At 35.9% G+C, this 19962-nt stretch overlaps 1 protein-coding gene across 3 annotated transcripts in view; it reads left to right on the top strand.

Annotated features, from left to right (window-relative positions):
- The window catches only part of LOC135770627 (NACHT, LRR and PYD domains-containing protein 3-like), a 287002-nt gene that overhangs the window by 127013 nt on the left and 140027 nt on the right, over positions 1 to 19962 (top strand). For all 3 annotated transcript variants that reach the window (XM_073815499.1, XM_073815501.1, XM_073815500.1), the window contains one exon: positions 14243 to 14419. In XM_073815499.1, the coding sequence (XP_073671600.1) occupies positions 14243 to 14419 (177 nt within the window). The remainder of the gene's footprint in view (positions 1 to 14242; positions 14420 to 19962) is intronic.

Here is a 19962-nt window from a genome sequence, read left to right as displayed (position 1 = left end):
ACATGACAGCAGTGTATAAATCCCTTAAAGGCGTTCTAGTGACCACAAGCGGCACTCACACAAAGCTCTTGCCATTAATGGCATTAACTAATATTGGATATTTCTTGTAATAAAAACTTTTTTCAATTGTTTACATGTCACTGAATATGTAAATATTAGGGGTGTAACGGTTCAAATTACTCACGATTCGGTGCATATCATGGTTTTAGGGTCACGGTTTCGGTATGTTTCGGTACACTTTGGTCACAACAGGCTTATTTACAAAAATTTAAACTTAAGCCGTTTTAACCTCTGCCAAAATCAACATTTTCACTAAGAGCACTTGTATTATTATACTACATGTACCAACTTTACTGTCCACTTCAAAATGCACATAAAATAGCTTAGAACACTGGGTTACTTTTTATATTCTATGCCACTATCTTCAAGTGTTTTCGCAAGAAGATCAGTTTGTTAACATTTAACAGAAGGCAGTGTGTGCTGTTTCTATCTTACCTGCGATGACGTGCTATCAACAACACCTTGGCGATGACGGCGCAATAAGCGACTCGTCATATTAACATGTTAACAAGAGTCTATTGAATAATATAACACAAATGTTATTTGACTGGATTTATAGAAGATACACGTGCAACACGGTTCATAGTTTTTTGTTAATTTTTTTCAGGTGATTGTGTGATATCCATCAACTTATTGATTCTTTTTTCGTTTTACTATAACAATTGACAAAACGCTTCTTTTAACAACTACTCTTCTATTTCTGCCTTCACCTTTTGTGTACCTGACTATCAGTTATGACAGGTGAGAAGCTATTACCAGAGATGGGACCAAGTCACACATGTGCAAGTCTCAAGTAAGTCTCAAGTCTGAACCTTCAAGTCTCAAGTAAGTCCCAAGTATTTTTTTTCTTGGGCAAGTGAAGTCAAGTCGAGTCACAGGCTATGTCAAGTCAAGTCAAGTCCTGTAGTAGGTCAAGTCAAGTCACCTTATTATTGTCATTTTACCTGCAGAATCTGATCTTAATAAAGATATATAGAATATAAAGAAATAAAGAAATACTCATGTTCAGTAAAATACATCATGGAATCAAACAAAATTGTAATCTCTTCCGTTTGCGCGTATACATTTAAAATAACGAACTTGAGCGTGCAAAAGACGCGATATGTGAACCGGCCCTAACATTGTAGAATCGAGTCATTTTTCTCTCTCTCTCTGTGTGTGTATTCAGGTGGCAAACTTAGAAAAAGTAGCCAAGTCTCGTACCGCTCAGATGAAGGGTATTTTTAAAAAATAAATCAAAATTATTTTGCCCACATTTGTCCCCAACACGGTATGATGAGGGTGAATGGCTACTTTAGCTATTATTACATTAGCTAACTACCAACTAACCAGATATCAACAAATTGACAAGAACTTACTGGGCAGAATGGCTCTTCAAATGACGGACGAAATTGGAGGATGTCGTCTGGCTGTCCGTGATTTTAATGTTGCATGTCTTGCTACGCACTATTCGTCTTTTGCCATCTTGTTGAGGCCGAAAGCGATGACCCTCGCTATCCCTCCGGCTGATATGTTGATATCTGTTCTTCAACTTCAAACAACTTTATCCCCGAAGGGCAATTCAGTTTCTAGCCTACCAGTCGTATCAACAAGACAAGACAACACAACACTTAATTTGAGCCTACACACAAACAGAGAAACAGAGAAACACTGTCAGTGACATCATTTTGCATAGATGGGCATAAAAAACCAAACAACAAGCAACAAGTACACCAGCCACAGTACTGACTAAGCAGCAACCAATGCTCACAATCATAATAATAAATAGACAATATGGAACAATAAATACTAATAAATAATAATGCAAGGTTTAGGATGGCTGGTACCTAGTTGCCGCTGTCCACAGTATATCTATACATATACATTTCCATCCATATATACAGGAAATAATAATAATTAGGAATCAGTATTTAAAAATGTAATAGCAGAAGGAATAAAAGAATTTGCGTATCTGTTAGTTTTCCTTGGGGGGGCAAGGTAGCGTCGTCCTGACGGCATTAGACAAAATTCCTGACTGAGAACATGGTCAGGATAACTCATGACCTGTCTAGCCTTCTGGAGCACCCTTTTTTCCAAAGGGCTCAAGTCTGTCAACTGAACACCAATAATCTTGGAACAGATTCTAACAATACTGTTTAGCCTATTCTTGTCTCGCACCGACAATCCATAAAACCAGTAGGTGAAGGAAAATGTTAAAAGGCTTTCAATAAATGAATAATAAAAATTACATAAAATCCTTTGCGACACATTAAAAGTGGTGTGTGGTGTGCGTAACGCGTACGAGAGGGCATTACTGATGATATGTCGTGATTCAGTCATGACAACGCCATTCTCAGCCTGCGCTCCAACTGGGTCAACTTTATTTTTTAAAATAGTTTATATATTTTATATTCAAACTGAAAACATGATGTGATTAACACTCAAGTCATTCAAGTCATCATGTCTCAAGTCAAGTCAAGTCCCGAGTCTTTCACTTCCAAGTCAGAGTCAAGTCTCAAGTATTTTATTTTTTGTCAAGTCACAAGTCACAAAAATAGCGACTCAAGTCGACTCGAGTCCAAGTCACCAAGTCACAAGTCCCCATGTCTGGCTATTACATTTCAAAATCTTACTAACTTATGTTACTGAGGTAATCTAATAGGGCTAGTTCATCAAGGTTTTCAGCTAGTAAACAGGAATAAAGACGAGATGATGTATTTTCTTCTCTTAACTGTATTGAGTTTCAGAATATTTTAATATCTAGTATTGTCATTATAGTCTGATAAAAAAGCAAATAAATCACCATTAGGTACTGCCATTAAAACAGTTACTTAAATTACTTTAAGTAATTAACCCTCATATTATGTTCCGGGTCAATTTGACCCGTTTTGATTTTTAAGCTGTCGGATAAACCAGTTAACCTGTGATTCTATTCTTGAAATTTTGTGACTTTTTCTCATTTATGGCCATGAACATGCATGCAAAGTTTAGACATGCTGATATGTTTTGAAGTGTACCAAAACAATTTTGTAACGATTTTGAGGTTCGCGGGTCAATTTGACCCGCATTTTGTTTTGCGCCAAAGCAACTGTATAGACCTAAATTAAATATATATTTTTAGTGTTTGTTGTTATATTGGTGTTTACCTACCCTAAAATGGGGGTAAAAATGCTTCTCCTCACTATTTTGAGTACTAAAAATACTTTTACAGACACAGATGGTAAAAGTGAGCTATAATTTCTATTTACAATTTATATGAAATACTACTTAAGTTAAAGTTTTCTTCCAGAAATGTTGTCACTTTTTCTCATTTAGGGCCATGAACATGCATGCAAAGTTAGGATACACTGATGTGTTTTGAAGTGGGTTTTTTTAGCACAAATAATGATTTTTGGTACGATTTTGATGTTCGCGGGTCAATTTGACCCATATTTGTTTGTTCCAAGGCAACTGTACAGACACAAATTAAATACATTTATTGCATATATTTTGGTGTTTTACAACCCTGGAAAGGGAAAAGTGAGCTTTTCCCACTTTTTTTGTACTGATAAAGACTTCCTCAGACACAGAAAAGTAAATGTAAACTATAATTTCTATTTTCAATGTAAATGAAATACTATGTATAGCTGATGAATTCAGACCCACAGAAAATCCAGAGGTGAATACAGGTGATGCTAGCTGTGCCCCATAAAACATGACACCAAAATAAGCACCATTTGTGTAAAATGCAAGAAGTCAGAAAGCACATGCTTGATGTATGCAGATCATGTAAACAGTGATTTCTTGAATTTGTACAATGAGCCTCAAGAACAAAAGATGAGCCTATTTAGAAAAAGAAAAGCTTCATTTCATTTCAAAGCAATATTAAATAGTTCATTTAGGATGTCTTAAACATAGGTATGTTAAAAAAATCATGTTGAATTAAATTTAAAATGTTAAATGTTGCAACAGTTTTTGTGCAACATTTGTTAAAACAAACATGTTAAAAATTGTGGTTAAATGCATTTTTTTAAAATCATACTTTTTAATTTTAAATGTTTGTAATGTGTTACAAAGACTGATACTAAAATGGTTTTGTTCATACCTAATTCCTTCTTGTTTTTCATAATGTGATATTTAAGGAATTGCATTGAATCCAATGCGGGTCAATTTGACCCGGTCCATCAAAATCGTCACAAAAATCGAACACAATACAAGGGTTAAAGTACTTAAATTGCTATGCAACGTAAATAATAAATCCACACATATAATACAAATCAGGATAATCAAACATAAATATCTAAAAAAACATTAATATTCCCCTTTAAACATAATCTACAATTACATAAACTGGGATATTATAACTCTTTGGAGAAATATAAGAAACTTCACCTATCTTACTGACCAGTATACCTGAAACTGTATTAAAATGGTTTACAGAAGGAAAACAGCGACATCCTCTTGCCAGACAAGGCTACTACACCAACATCTTCGCACATGGTCTCCTCAGAACGATATTAACTCTTTTTAACTCAATATTATGAATGTTACTACATAACTTATACATCAGAAGACTCACATCAGTTAACGTATTATTCCCTACAGTGTTTTACAGCATAAACATTGATCTATCGCTATAATCATTTAATTATAATCTCACTCATCACTGAGCACATGTTAATGCAGGGAAATTATACAACATAGAAACATCAACACAACACAACAAACAGTCACTTACTTTTCTTCATTAACTCAACACATGAATATTGAAAGCTGGATCATTTAGAAGGGACTGAAGAAGCTACACAACACAGTAGACTAAACTTCCTCTATCGTAACCACATTATAAGAGTCTTAAAGTGACAGACACCCAGAAATGTCTGAGGCTTTTATACAACTTTAGTGAATTAATTTGTTTGTTTTTATTTTTATGAAGAAGCAGTGAACATCAACCATGTTGAAAGCATTCAAGGCGGAGACAAAACAGCGGGAGAAAGAAGTGCAGAACATCAGAGTTCATCTTGAACATCTTGATGATAGCAGCACATTCAATAATACAGAAGCAGAGACTGAAAGTCTTTATCCTCATTAACTATTATAGTAGCTTTATGACAAATACCTTATACATGTTTTAAGTATTACCTAGACCCCGAAGCCGCCGCCAGGCGCCGCCATTTGCGCCATTTAGAAGTTCAGCCGCCATCAGCCAATAATTTCCTAAGCCAAATTGAGCCGCCAGCTGATAAAGTTTGGCTGAGCCGTCTAGAATTATTTGCAATCAAATAATAATTCTATCACATAGAGACATACACACACGAAATATATAAACAATACACGAGATCCATTTTCCGATTGGTTTCATAACAGCACAGTCTTGTGCTCGCTCGTTGCTACAATACACAGAGGGGTTGCAACTTGCAACCTGTGGAGGTCGCATATGCAGGCTGCATACGTCATCAAGCCTGGTTTATTTAAGTTAACTGAGCATTACATTCGCAAGCCATACGCATATTAAAACAATTTACGATTAACTAAGAATAAACTTTATAATTGTTAATATTTTGAAATAAGACAGTCTTGATGACGTATGCAGCGTAAAAATGCGACCTCCGGAGGCTGCAGTCTTCAGATTGGGAAATTAAAATTGCCCGTTTTCCGTACAGAAGAAGCGAAGCATTAGTAACGTGCGCGTCACAACAATGCATTTCAAAAATAGACCGTGTTATTTTTATTTTTGACCAATGCGCGCGACCAGCATCCACACAGGAAAAAGCTGCGGGTAAAATAACGTTTGTATGTCTGTTTCCGGGTGCTGTATGCAGTATGTTCATTTTTACTTTAATTTTGTATTGGAACTGCGATTTGGAATCGGTGAAGTCAAATATAGACGCGTTTCTTATAAGAGCCGCTTCTGGGAAGTCCGCGCGCGGCATAACATTGACTAAAGTGGTCGCAATCAGGTCCGGTAGCGCAGCACACGCATAATTCTGCGAATGAGAGCACTAAGTAAAACCAACAGAAAGTTTCTATCGGTCTCCTGTGCTGCTTGAACCCCAGAAGTAAAGAGACTTTTAAAAAGCTTGCCAGTAAAATCCATATCACACCAGCAATGACAAGGTAAGCTAACGTTGCTATGGTTACAGTCCAGATACATAGATTGCTAGGCTATTGCTATGCTATCTACAGTTTTATTACAAACAGCAACCAAAACTACAACGTAAAATTAGTGTAGACTTTAAACATCAATGTTAAAAGTTTTTACCAGCCTTTGTATGGGAACCTATATTCATTCATTCATTCAACCCAGTGCATGCCAGGTTTGTGCTGTGGCTCTGAATTAAAAGTGAATTAAAGAATAGAAATTAAAAGAGGTTGCATGTTTTGCCATGTTATTAGTCTATAGGTAGCATTATAGTGGGCTCTAGCTCTATTGTGTTTGGTTATGTGTACCATAATTTACCATACTTTTACCAGATCATTTGTCTACGTTTATAATTCTGACAGTTATTGTATTTTGCCATAAGTCTTCACTGTGCCTATTCAAAGCTCGAGGGCAAACACATAACTTCTAGATTTATAAGCATCGATAAACTACATTTTAACATTTTTTAATGCCTAGTCATACTTCTGTTATTTTGATGAAAGTAACTCAAAAGTAATGTTACTCATTACAGTTCAGAGACAGTAATATTGTAATGTGACTAATTACTTTGAAATTACAGTAATTTGTAATATGTAATGTATTACACTTTGTAAGTAATTTTCCCAACACTGTTAATCAGTATAACGTAGACATCTGTAGACATGTGGCAGCTTCAGCCATTTGCAGCTATGAAAAGTTTGGCGGCTGCAGCAGCCATTTAGGTTTCGGCTGAGCCGGCTAGCCAGCCAATAACTTAATCAGCCAGCCATTATTCTCAAAACAAACGGCTTCGGGGTCTAGTATTACCTGCTCCTATACGATGCACTTCTGTTTTTAGGGAGCTTAGGCTGTGGTGTTTGTAATTTTTGGGTTTGTTTATAATACCCAATAGTTGCCAGATTTTGTCCTGTCAGAAATTCTTCTTCATGTGGTCCTAGAGGAGGATGATGCTGCATTGTTAAATCTCTCTTTGGGTTTTTTTTTTTTCAGATTCAGAAGTCTGGTGGACAGGCACACTTCTGGTGGCTTGATGGTATTCATTTTCTTTTACATCTTTGATTAAAGAGGTTTTAAAATGGTGCCATATCATTCAATTTCTCTGTTGATATGTCTGAATGTTTATCTTTGTAATGTTAATTTATTATGCTGGTCATTTCAATATACAGCTGTAACTAAATGGAGAACAAATTCTGAGCCTTCGCAGGAGTTTTAGAAAATGTTTACACAGCCGACTGCAATGAAGTGAACAATAACTGCTTACCAGGTGTGCAAAGTAAGCATGAAATTGTGATCACTGTTAGGTTCATGGCAAAATGCAATGGGAATATGTCTGTGCATGCTTGTCTACTGTTAAGGTAATTTATGTATAAATGTCTCTATTTTCTTTTGAATCCTCTAGGTTATGTTGGAAGAGGAAAATGAGGAGAGATGCAAGGCTTTTACTCTGAAAACACTCATACAGGGTTTAGCAGTGATTGGTGCATGATGCTACAGGAGGAATAACTCTGTATAACACATCACTTCTGTTCTGAAAGTCTTGAAAATACCTCAGGATTGTTGTTCGTGATTCTGATTTCTGACATCTACTAGGTAGCGCCCCTAATATTATGTTTATATATATGACAAAGTTTATTTGTTCTTTGTCTCCGAGCTCTTCTGCAAATCATGCACCAAAGGGTTCTGTATTTATTATGTTTTATATCTTAAGGACCACAATAGAAATAAGGCTATGGGATTTTTGTGTTTTAATAATTTTGAACACTTCATGTTGAGTGTTGTTGTTTAATGAAGTAATCAATCAATGAATCAAAATCTGTCTAATACATGTATCCAAAGCTCTCTACTCTAATTAACTTTTTAATACAGAACAGTATATGTGTCTTTTATTAAACAATATTCTCAACTCTGTGATTTTAATACTTTGCATTAAAGCAACACTTGCAGTATAAAATAACAACACACATTTCTAATGTTCTAAAGGATTACGTATGAAATTGTTTATAATACTTTTCTTATAAAGGTTGGATAATTTGCATATTACACAACGTGTGTGTGTGTGTGTGTGTGTGTGTGTGTGTGTGTGTGTGTGTGTGTGTGTGCGTGCGTGCGTGCGTGCTTGCGTGTGTGTGTGTGTCTGTTTCTTGAGTTAGTAATGTAAAAAACAAGCAAAATAAAATAAAAGATTTAAAATAAAGGTCATTGGTGAGACCTGTCTCTCTTTGTCATTTAGACGTGCGTGTGTGTGTGTGTGTGTGTGTGTGTGTGTGTGTGTGTGTGTGTGTACCTGGTAATTATCACGTTGTGGGGACCAATTGTCCCCACAAAGATAGGAATACCAGTGTTTTTGTGACCTTGTGGGGACATTTTGATGTCCCCATGAGGAAACAAGCTTATAAATCAAACAAGATGATGTTTATTGAAAATCTAAGGTACAAGAAAGGTTTTTGTGATGGTTGGGGTTAGGGAATGGGGCAGGTAAGGGGAATAGAATATACAGTTTGTATGGTATAAAATGCATTACGTCTATGGAATGTCCCCACAAAACATGGAAACCAGAATGTGTGTGTGTGTGTGTGTGTGTGTGTGTGTGTGTGTGTGTGTGTGTCTGTGTGTGTGTGTCTGTGTGTGGTGTGTGCGTGTGTGCGTGTGTGTGTGTAGCCTATATAATAAATATACAACATACAGTACATCTAGTAGTAAGTGCCTCATATAAATGTGAATTCATTTATCTAGGTGTTTTTTGTGTGCATATTTTTCATTATTTCACACAAACATTGATTTACACGCATATGCATTCATACATAAATATTCAGCTGGAATTTAATCACCAAATTATCTTCATCTTTGTTTATATTCAATAAACCTTTTTAATCAGATAATCCTGACATTTATTTACGCCAGCAGCAGCACAGAAGGGACTTTGTACCGTACTTTGGTATCTTACTGCTTTAAGTCATAAACAGGTGTGTTTTATAATCTCTCGCCATTTTACACACCAGTTTTCATGTGTCTACATTCGTTGAAAGTCACTTACGTGTCCTTGTTCACTTTGAGGAGAAATAGGTTGAAGAAGGTAAGTGTTACTTGACTCAATGTTTCTAATAAAAATCATTTTACAGTTAATAGTAAAATTAAACTTTTATATTCATCTAAACAGTATCATCTATTATCGTTTTTAAAACATGTCTAATATTTATTAAAGCTCAATGACTGAATGGATTTTGTCAGAAGCAGTGCAGAGATTCACAGATTCAGACTTTGTGCTGATTTATAACTTTTATGTATCTTTTAAATTCTTTATCATTTCTGTGTAAAGTTATTTAAATGATGCTATGTCAAGTCAATTTTATTTATTTAGCACTTTTCACAATTGTTGATTGTTTCCAAACAGCTTCAAATGAAATAGAAACTAAAACACACACAAAAAGCATGCTTGTCTACTGACTCAGAGGTTTAGACTTTGTGCTGATTTATAAAAGTATTAAACTTATGATCATGATTATGATTAATAGATTCGTTCAGAGTCTTTCGAGGTGATCAGATTCATTCAGAGTCTGTGGAGGAGATCAGATTTATCAGTGGAGATCAGACTGATGTGACTGAATGATTCATGGCTGATTCACAAACATTCAGAGATGAAGATGATTCTCCAGGAGTCAGGTATTCCTATTCAAGTCTGTACACAATATTTATTTTTAAACACAAGTGAATGACAAGTTACACACTTTCTGTCATATTTAAATTTGACATAATATTTTTAAAAACAGTCATTAATATAAATAACATTCTGCATGTTTATATTATCAATTAATTTGTAATAAGATCATCAAATAGCTGTAAATTCTTTATGCAAACTAAACTAAGAATGAAAACACCTTCTGTATATTATCTTGTTATAGATCAGACCATCAGAAGAGATCAGACTCATCTCAGATCAGCTGTTTGTCTATGAAGAGTGATCAGTCTATGCCTCATCCAATAAAATTTCAGGACAGAGTAACATCACCTGGTCTGAGGTACAACATTTGTCTCATGATCAGAAAGATATTTTAAAATAGACTTTTATGCACCTTTTAAATTCTTTATAATTTCTGTGTAAAGTTATTTAAATGAGGCTATGTCAAGTCAATTTTATTTATTTAGCACTTCTCACAATTGTTCATTGTTTCAAAACTTCACATGAAAACACAAAAAAGCAAAGAACAACAAAAGCACAGCAGTTTTTAATAGTTTAGGATGAAGTAAAATTAGTTACTCAGATTGGTAATAATAATAATAATAACAGCACTAAAGTTAAGTAGCGATATCTGTAAGATTGTAACTGGACCATAATAATGAAAGTACTATTTATAAAAAATTACATTTAAGTTAATCTATATTATTATTATTTATAAATGTGTTATATAATAAACTTGCTCTGATTACTGCAAAATAATTCTTAGAAACCTGGAGAGATGTGACAAACATCTACAGCAGAAAAGATCAGACTCATCTCAGATCAGCTGTGTGTCCATGAAGAGTAATCAGTCAATAACATTTCAGGAGAGAGAAACATCACCTGGTCTGAGGTACAACAGCTCTGTATACATAAAAGATATGCTAATATACTCAAATATGTGTTCATAAACTGTTGACTAGTCTATTAATATCAGATTGTCTGAATGTCTTCTGTTTAAGCTCAATAATATTGTCTGGATCAGACTCAGATCAAATAAGAGTTTATAAGAATCATCTTTTTATTTAATTAAGCAGATATCACTTACATGATATTATTATTAGTTTAGATGTTTTTCTAACTTCTTTAATTTATGTAATAGTATCATGCATCTGTTTACAGTTATCATTGGCATCAGGAAACATTCAGATCAAATCTTAAAAACAAGTATGAGCATTTGTGTGAGGTAACATCAAATAAGAGAAACCCAACACTACTGAATGAGATCTACACAGAGCTCTACATCACAGAGAGTGAAAGTGGAGAGATCAGTAATGAACATGAGGTGAAACAGATTGAGACACAATCCAGAAGAACAACAACAGAGGAGACACCAATCAAATGTAATGACATCTTTAAACCTTTACCTGAACAAGACAAACACATCAGAAGTGTGCTGACAAAGGGAGTCGCTGGCATTGGAAAAACAGTCTCTGTACAGAAGTTTATTCTGGACTGGGCTGAAGAGAAAGAGAATCAGGACGTCCACCTCATATTTCCACTTCCTTTCAGAGAGATCAATTTGATGAAGAACAAAACACTCAGTCTTTTAGATCTTCTTCATCTTTTCTTCCCACAAACAAAAGAAATGGAAATCTTCAGTGATGAATATAAAGTGTTGTTCATCTTTGATGGTTTGGATGAGTGTCGTCTGTCTCTGGATTTTAAAAGCAAAGTGAAGTTTTGTGATGTAAGTGAATCAACCTCAGTGGACGTGATGCTGACAAACCTCATCAAGGGGAATCTGTTTCCCTCTGCTCTCATCTGGATCACCTCCAGACCAGCAGCAGCTGATCTCATCCCCTCTGAGTGTGTTGATCGAGTCACAGAGGTACGAGGCTTCACTGATCCACAGAAGGAGGAATACTTCAGGAAGAGAATCAGTGATGAGAGTCTGTCTGATCAAATCATCTCACACCTGAAGTCATCAAAGAGTCTCTACATCATGTGTCACATCCCAGTCTTCTGCTGGATTTCAGCCACTGTTCTAGAGAGAATGTTGAGTGAAGCAGAGAGAAGAGAGATCCCCAAGACTCTCACTCAAATGTACACACACTTCCTGATCATTCAGACAAACATCAAACATCAGAAGGACTATGAGAAGAAAGATGAAGACATGATCTTCAAACTGGGGAAACTGGCTTTTAAGCAGCTTGTGAAAGGCAATCTGATCTTCTATGATGAAGACCTAAGAGAGTGTGACATTGATGTAGCAGAAGCATCAGTGTACTCAGGATTGTGTACTCAGATCTTCAGAGAGGAGTTTGGTTTGTATCAGGGGAAAGTTTACTGCTTTGTTCATCTCAGCATCCAGGAACATCTAGCAGCTCTTTATGCTCACATCTCCTTCACAAACAACAAACAACATGTGTTTGATCAAACTTCTAAACCAGGTTGGTTTTCTAACCTTTTGGGCAAATTAAACCTTAAATCATCAGAAGAGGATTCATTATCTGAGTTACATCATCGAGCTGTAGATGAATCTTTACGGAGTAAGAATGGACATCTGGATCTTTTCCTGCATTTTCTTCTGGGTCTTTCACTGGAGTCCAATCAGATTCTCTTACAGGATCTAATGACACAGATGAGAAGATGCTCCTACAAGAAAGAGAAAACTGTTGAGTACATTAAAGAGAAGATGAATAAGAATCTGTCTACAATGAAATCCATCAATCTGATTCACTGTCTGAATGAACTGGGTGATGATTCACTGGTGGAGGAGATTCAACATTATGTGAAATCTATATCAGTAGGAAATACCAAACTCTCCTCTTCACAGTGGGCAGCTTTAGTTTTTGTGTTGTTGACGTCTGAGCAGAATTTGGATGAACTTGATCTAAAATCATTTATTGGAGATAAAAATAAAGCAGATGTAGTTCTTGTGAGACTGCAGCTTGTGATTAAAGAAACCAAAAAACTCCAGTAAGTAAAACTAATAACAATCACATGACTGTTTACACATTAAAGCAACACTATGTAGTTTTCCATGTAAGATTGGCTTACAGCTCCCCTATGTGTTTGAAAAGTGCAACAGTTCCTGGTATCAGACACTCTTCTGTGGGGCGGGGCTGTGTTCTCCGACCCGATCACGTGACTTACGATTGTGGCTGTAGCAGCTAGGAGGCTAATCAGGTTATAGTAGAATTTATACAGGAGTTGTTCTACCCCTAAAATAATTTGAGAGACAATTGTGTTGCTTTAATACAATTAATTTAATTATTTTTTGATTTTATTTTAAATTCTTACTTTGGGAGAATCTTTTCTAACAAATGTCATTTTCCTAATGTTGTAAATAAATCAGCAGTCAATCTCAAAAGCAGAACTTTTAGGGGTGATCTCTCAGACAGGGCTTCAGTCAAGATGTCGTAACATAAAACAGCTGCAATGATGTTAGGCGTACTAAAGGAGATGACTGAGACTCAGAGAATTAATTAAAACTTTAATTATAAAACAAGAAATCAACAGACAGGCAACAAAACAAACTAAATACAACAGAGAACAGACATCAATAAGGGGAAAACAGAGAGAGCTCATATGGTGTATAGATGATGATGATGATGATGATGGTTGGCAGGTGAAGATGATGACAAACATGAAACAGATGAGGAAGCGTTGAGGATGATGGGTAATTCAGTCCAGAGGTGAAAACGGGCAAAGTGCAGGATAAGGGGCAGGGAGTGACTACTGACAGATCTTTAAATATATCAGTGCCATTGTTTTGTCAGAAAATGCCGGTAATGTTTTTGTGAAGTGTGTTTGTAAAAACTACTTTTATCTACTAAATAACTAAAGTATAATCCTGGCTTTATCTAAACTTTGTCTGGGAAACCACCCCATAGTGTCAATACACAAAAGCTTTATTTACTGTAAAACCTCACATATAATTTGACTCAATAAAAGATTTTTGATTCACTTTTATTAAATCTTAATTTTAACTTTTATATTTAATACCATACAAATCACACAAACACTATGCGGATAGTTTCCCGCACAGAGTTTAGATTAATCCAGGACTAGGCTTTAGTTATATTAGGATATTCAAGTAGTTTTTACAAACATACCTTACAAAAACAATACTGGTGTGCATCTTGGCACTGATATATGATCAGAAATGACAGGGTAAGTTGTTTTTAAATTAAGGCAGCTCAAACATGCATATTACTCTAGGACTAGAATTAACCCTGTCCAGGAAACCGACCCTACATGATGAGTTTGAAATCATTGTTTCTTTGAGGCTTAACCTCTGATTACAGCTATTAAACTGAGAGGTTTATGAGTAAAGAGTCAATGAGAAATTCATTATTTGTTTCTTAATTACAGTTTTCAGTTCATGTTTGTGACCGTGTTTATCATTTACATTATTACAGGTTGAGTGATTGTAATATCACAGATGAAGGTTGTGTTGCTCTGACTTCAGCTCTGAGATCAAACCCATCACACCTGAGAGATCTGGATCTGTCTCGTAATAATAATCTAAGAGATTCAGGAGTGAAGCTGATCTCTGATCTACTGAAGAATCCTGACTGTAAACTGGAGATACTGTGGTAAGATCATCTCTCTGATAGTCACACATGTACTGGGGTTTAGTTAAACATAAACTGTATAAAAAACACACTAAACTGTAAAGGATCTGTTCAGTAAGCAGATACATCAGGAGTCTCATGAATAATTATGAGACATCGATACGTCATCAAAGTACTGCAGTGTTTCACCACAACACAACCTGTGAAGAAAATATTGAGATAAAGCTTAAAATTAAAATAAATTCACCTCCAATTAAAATGAATGATGTTGTGTTGTTAGATTTCCCCTACACACCTGACTGACTTAAGTTACATAACTGGTGCATCTATAGACAACACACACAAGACATTTATCCTCACCGGGTGTCCACAGAAGACAAACACTCACTCAGCTAACAGAAAAAAGTTCCAAGAACGTTCCTTGAAAGTTCCCAACGTTCCCAAAAACTTTCTGGCAACATAAAAAGTATTTAGTTTTCTTGATTTTCTACAAATGTTTCTGGGTTGTTTGAACACTAGGTTACATTCTACCATTTTCAAACTTATAATTTTAAAACGTATAAAACATTATTTCTGAATGTTCTCTAAAAATATTGCTGTAGAAAACACAATTCACTTATAAGGTTTAGATGTTGATGATTTGTTTCATTTAAAGTCATCATTATTGTGATCAGTGTTTGTTTTGTTTTTATACACACAAAGTTAACACAACCAGGGAATAACTAGCAAGAAAAAAGTCAAGGGTCAAGAGTCCAACTAAAACAAACAATGATCACCACCATGGTGACTTTAAATGAAACAAATCATCAACATCTAAACCTAAGTGAATCGGTTTTCTACAGCAATATTTTTACAGAACATTCAGAAATATGATTTATAAGTTTTAAAATATTAAAATGCAATGTTTCTCTATCATTCACATAACAAGCAAACAAGTTAATAAATAAAACCGTTGTTGTCTTAAACATTGTGTGAACATTAAAACATTACATTGTCATAACGTTTGAAAAAGGTAGAATGTAACATTCCTCTAACGTTCAGACAACCCAGAAACGTTCTTAGAAAATCAAGAAAACTGGACACTTTTTATGTTGGCAGAACATTTTTGGGACTTTCAGGGAACTTTTTTCTGTTAGCTGAGAGTCAGACAACATCTTGTCCTTTATGAACACAAACACTTGAGGAAATAAGATCATGTATTCAATCAAAACCTTATTCAATACACACAACTTTTACTTTCTCTATTTCAACACATTTTGTTGTCAAAAGTATACAGTACAAATGTTCAAACCTGTAAGGAAAAGACATGTTAGTTATAATTAGTTATGATTCATTTCAATTTCCTTCACAACGTGCAACAAAACTCCTCTGTTAAAATGTCAGAAAATGTAGTTTGGTGTTTCTTTGATGAAATCTTTGCTGATATTATTGTGTATGAAGAGTTTTTCTCCTCGTCGTGTTGTTTTTATAAAGATGATTAAAAACATTGATCCATCATTGACACTGACACACACATTAATAATGTTTTTATAGATTGAGTGAAATTGATCTTTAAACACTGTAACATCTTTAAATGTAAGATCAGAGTTATGTTATCTCCAGCTGATATTCCTCCTGTAATAGAGGAAGATTTTTACATCAAATACCTGATGAGAATTACAAGTGTGAGTCATGAACTCAATACAGATTTATGAAGAAATGTTCATGTGGTTTAGGACATCTAACACTAATAGTCAACTGTGTGATGGATTTATTTGACATTTAAACACACAGTGTCTCAGTTACTGGGTTGAAAGAGGAACATTACATGAACAGATGGAGGTTAGAGATTTGTGTCAAACTTTGTAGTTTTGTATAATTCACATAAAGTCTCTGTTCTCTACAGGTTGAGGTATTGTGATATCACAGATGAAGGTTGTGTTGCTCTGACTTCAGCTCTGAGATCAAACCCATCACACCTGAGAGATCTGGATCTGTCTCGTAATAATAATCTAAGAGATTCAGGAGTGAAGCTGATCTCTGATGTACTGAAGAATCCTGACTGTAAACTGAAGATACTGTGGTGAGATTGTGATCTGATGTTCAGACAGAAATCACATATAGATTATAGTGAGACTTTATAGAGATCATAACATCTGTAATGGATCATAAAAGTTAATCTTAGGGTGTTTTCAGACCTGTAGATCGATTGCTTTGTTTTGAAACCGGGGGTTACATGTCTACAATGTTGGTTCAGTTCACATACACAAGGCAATATTTCCAAATGAATCAGACTTTGTTAATTCAAGTCATGTGTGTGTAAACTTTCCTTTAATTGCTCAGAGTGCATCTGTTTATTTTCTGTGATTCTGCCTAAATTGTCCATCAGGATGGACAGAGAGCATCTTTACAGGATTATTGTGTGGCTGTTTTTGTAAGTGTGGTTATATTACTTCATTTGTTTAAGTAGGAATCAAAACTTAGGCGGGACAACATTCTTACCATGAACCTATGCGGAGAAGAGCAATTAAAATCTGTTTTTAATAGGAACTGGTGCACTTTCGTGTTAAAAGGCGTTGACGTGCTCACCAGAATTCATCTACAAAAAGCTATCAGGTATGTTCATGGTTAATTAAGCAATTCATGGGTACCAAAGACGTCACTTCCGCCATGACCGCCACCATATTTGTGTCCATCTTGGCAGTGAACACATATCTAATGCACTAAATGGTCACATTTATTAGTTTAATTGAGGGCTTACCAGAAACAAAATACTGATTTTACAATCTGGAGTTAGGTGTCGAGTGCCAGTCAGTCCCTACAGTTGTTCGCGATCGTAGAAGAGCGCAAAAGAATGTTGCATTTTTGGGATTCTGCATTAGTTGTCATATTCTGTATTAAATATTTCCAGAAATTAAAAATGTCTCAAAAAAATAAATCAAATATAATATCTGCCATTATAAATAGAGTAGACAACTTGGTGAATATTTTTGGCTTTAATTTACTAACGTGAATAAACAATCCCTCTCATAGCACGCTGTATCCTGTTACCATAAAAGCCCTGCAAGCAAACTGGCATATGATGTCTTCAAAATCTATGTCCCTAACCAGTTCAGATTCAATGGCAAGCAGGGAAAGTGCAGAAAGACGTTTCTGTGTCATTGTTGTCTAAGTTCATTTTTCACTCGCTTTAGAGTAGATAAAGACCTCTCTCCTTCACAGTTACTGACAAAGTTAAATACAGTATAAGTGCAACAAAAACATTAGGAAATATTGTCTTTAGTCCATTCTGATCAACAATTTACAGCAGCTCTGCAGGTGAGGTCTTGTCTTTGCTAAAATGTCTGAACTGAATCAGTTCATCAGTCAAAGTTTTATTTAGGTCCACTGGATAAGTGATGACAGTTTATCAGCCCTTATGCACAATTCACTTTCTGTACAGTCCTTCCAAAAGAGAAAACCAAAAAGATCATAGACCTCTTTATAAGCATCAATACGTTTGGCCAGGCATGATTTTAGTCTTTCCAAAATTACATAATATGCCTCGACCTTAAATCTCTGACTTACATCAGTTAATAATACTTCATCTTCGTCAGATGACTCATCTGTAAACTGCTTTCTCTTTCATTTGCGGCAAACATCATATTGATTATTCTGAGTAACACCGAAAGCACGAGCAGATTCATCTACCTCAACATACTGCTCTCGTAGTGACAACATAAAAGTGTAATGACTGCAATAGTTCAACAGCAGTGGATAAGTCCTTGCTGGGCTTGCACCTGTGTGGCTATGGATGGGCTCAAATCCAAGAAATCTTTTTAACTTCTCTTCCCTCAGCATTAACAAATCTAAAAATAAATGTCAACTGATCAACATGGGAGAGGTCTGGTCTTGGCCTCGATATTTGTTTTGCTCTGTTTATTAAAGCAAGCATGTTACGTCAGTGATCCTCACTCTTTTCGTGGTCAGATATCCTCTCAAGATGTTTCCAGTCACAGAAGCCTGTAATAAATGTATGATTTTGTGAGGAGAAAAGTTTGCATGAATAGCAATAAACCAATCCAGTTGACGGGGAGTACAGTAGCCATTCCTTAGGAACAATTAAGTTGTTTTGGAGACGAGACTGTAATAATTAATTTATAAGAGAACGTGTTCTTCCCCCATTCCACAATCAGGATGTTGGATATTTGGCAGCCTGATTCGGATAGACTGCAGCTCCACGTTGTAAACTCTTCACTCACTTTTTCTGTGATGAACCCCCACAAGGCCAGATCACCAGGAACAGCAAACCATCGATTGTCCGTTTCATCATCCACCTCAGTCTGGGTGTAGGAGCTTAAGTCTAGCTGTTGGTCGATTGTTTCTGGATGCTTCGGCTCATCAGGTGCACTTCTGTTTATTTGATCGGTGGGGTCTCTGTCAGTAATTGATTGCTCAACAGAGCATAAATTTGCATCATTGTTAATGCTGCTAACAGACTACTCGGCACCAGCGTGAAAAAAAATGCATATTTGTGGGATTTTGTGTAAAGTGGCTTAATGTACTTTTTTTGGCTATGCCACTTAGCTGCTGCCAATCATTTTCCAAAAAGCTGTTGTGCGTGTCACGCTTACTTAGTAGATGAGCAACTTACGTCTTAAAGAGCAAGTACTTTTGTCATTTTATAAAATATTTTTTATTGCTGGTTTCAGTTGGTGCCTTTTAAGATTTTGGTGCCCATGGGTACTCACCCAGTTTGCCCATATGGTTAATCTGCCCCTGAAAATAAGTTGCTGGGACACAAAAGAAAGTCTGCTTTCCATAACATCTCAGCGGGAACAAACGTGCACATGCAGAACTGTGATCTTTCGGGCTTTGACGGTCACATGCACTCATAATTAAGTCAAAATGCCATTGGCGTATATAAATGTATATAAAAAGGTTATGTGTAAAGTGAAAAGTTTAGGAAAAAAGTGTTTTAGGACATATGAATCCATTACTGTAGGCTTGTAAGTATAAATGACAGCTGTAACTTATATGTTACTATTCATTAATATTAGGCAAGCATTTATGTTATCTTAGTGGTCACTTCTGATTGAAGGCAATCCTTTATTCCGCTGATTTAACTCCTTTGGAATTGAATACAAGTGTAGTTCGGGGTTACTCTAACGACTGTTGTTACCGACAACCAGGGGCGCCGTAAGGGGGGGGGGGGTTGGGTTGGTGGGGTTGGGTTGATTCTGTCATGACTGCTGGGTGATCGATGGCTGTGTGATCTGTGTGTGTGTGTTGTTTACCTGTGGTGCCGGTTCCTCGTGTGTTCACTAACTCCGCCCCCTTGTTTCGGTAATTGTTCACCGGTGGTGTCTCGTTTACCTTTTCCTTTATATTGCACGTAGTCCTGTCTTTCGTTGCGCGCTCATTGTTTTATCACAGTCCTGCTGCCCTGCCTTGTCTTGTCAGTCGCTCTCTGTATCCTCCTCTTGTTACCCCAGGTTTGGTTTTCGGCGTTCGGGGACTCGTCTTCACACGGACCGCTCGCTTGTGGAGTATTGGATCTCTTTGACTTTGTTTGTCTCTCGATACAGCTGGTTCGCTTCGTTTCT

This window comes from Paramisgurnus dabryanus, chromosome 8, assembly GCF_030506205.2.
Source record: "Paramisgurnus dabryanus chromosome 8, PD_genome_1.1, whole genome shotgun sequence".
In the NCBI taxonomy this organism is placed as follows: Eukaryota; Metazoa; Chordata; class Actinopteri; order Cypriniformes; family Cobitidae; genus Paramisgurnus; species Paramisgurnus dabryanus.
The sequence above is the reverse complement of the archived record's forward strand: the minus strand, read 5'-3'. Positions and strand labels throughout refer to the sequence as shown.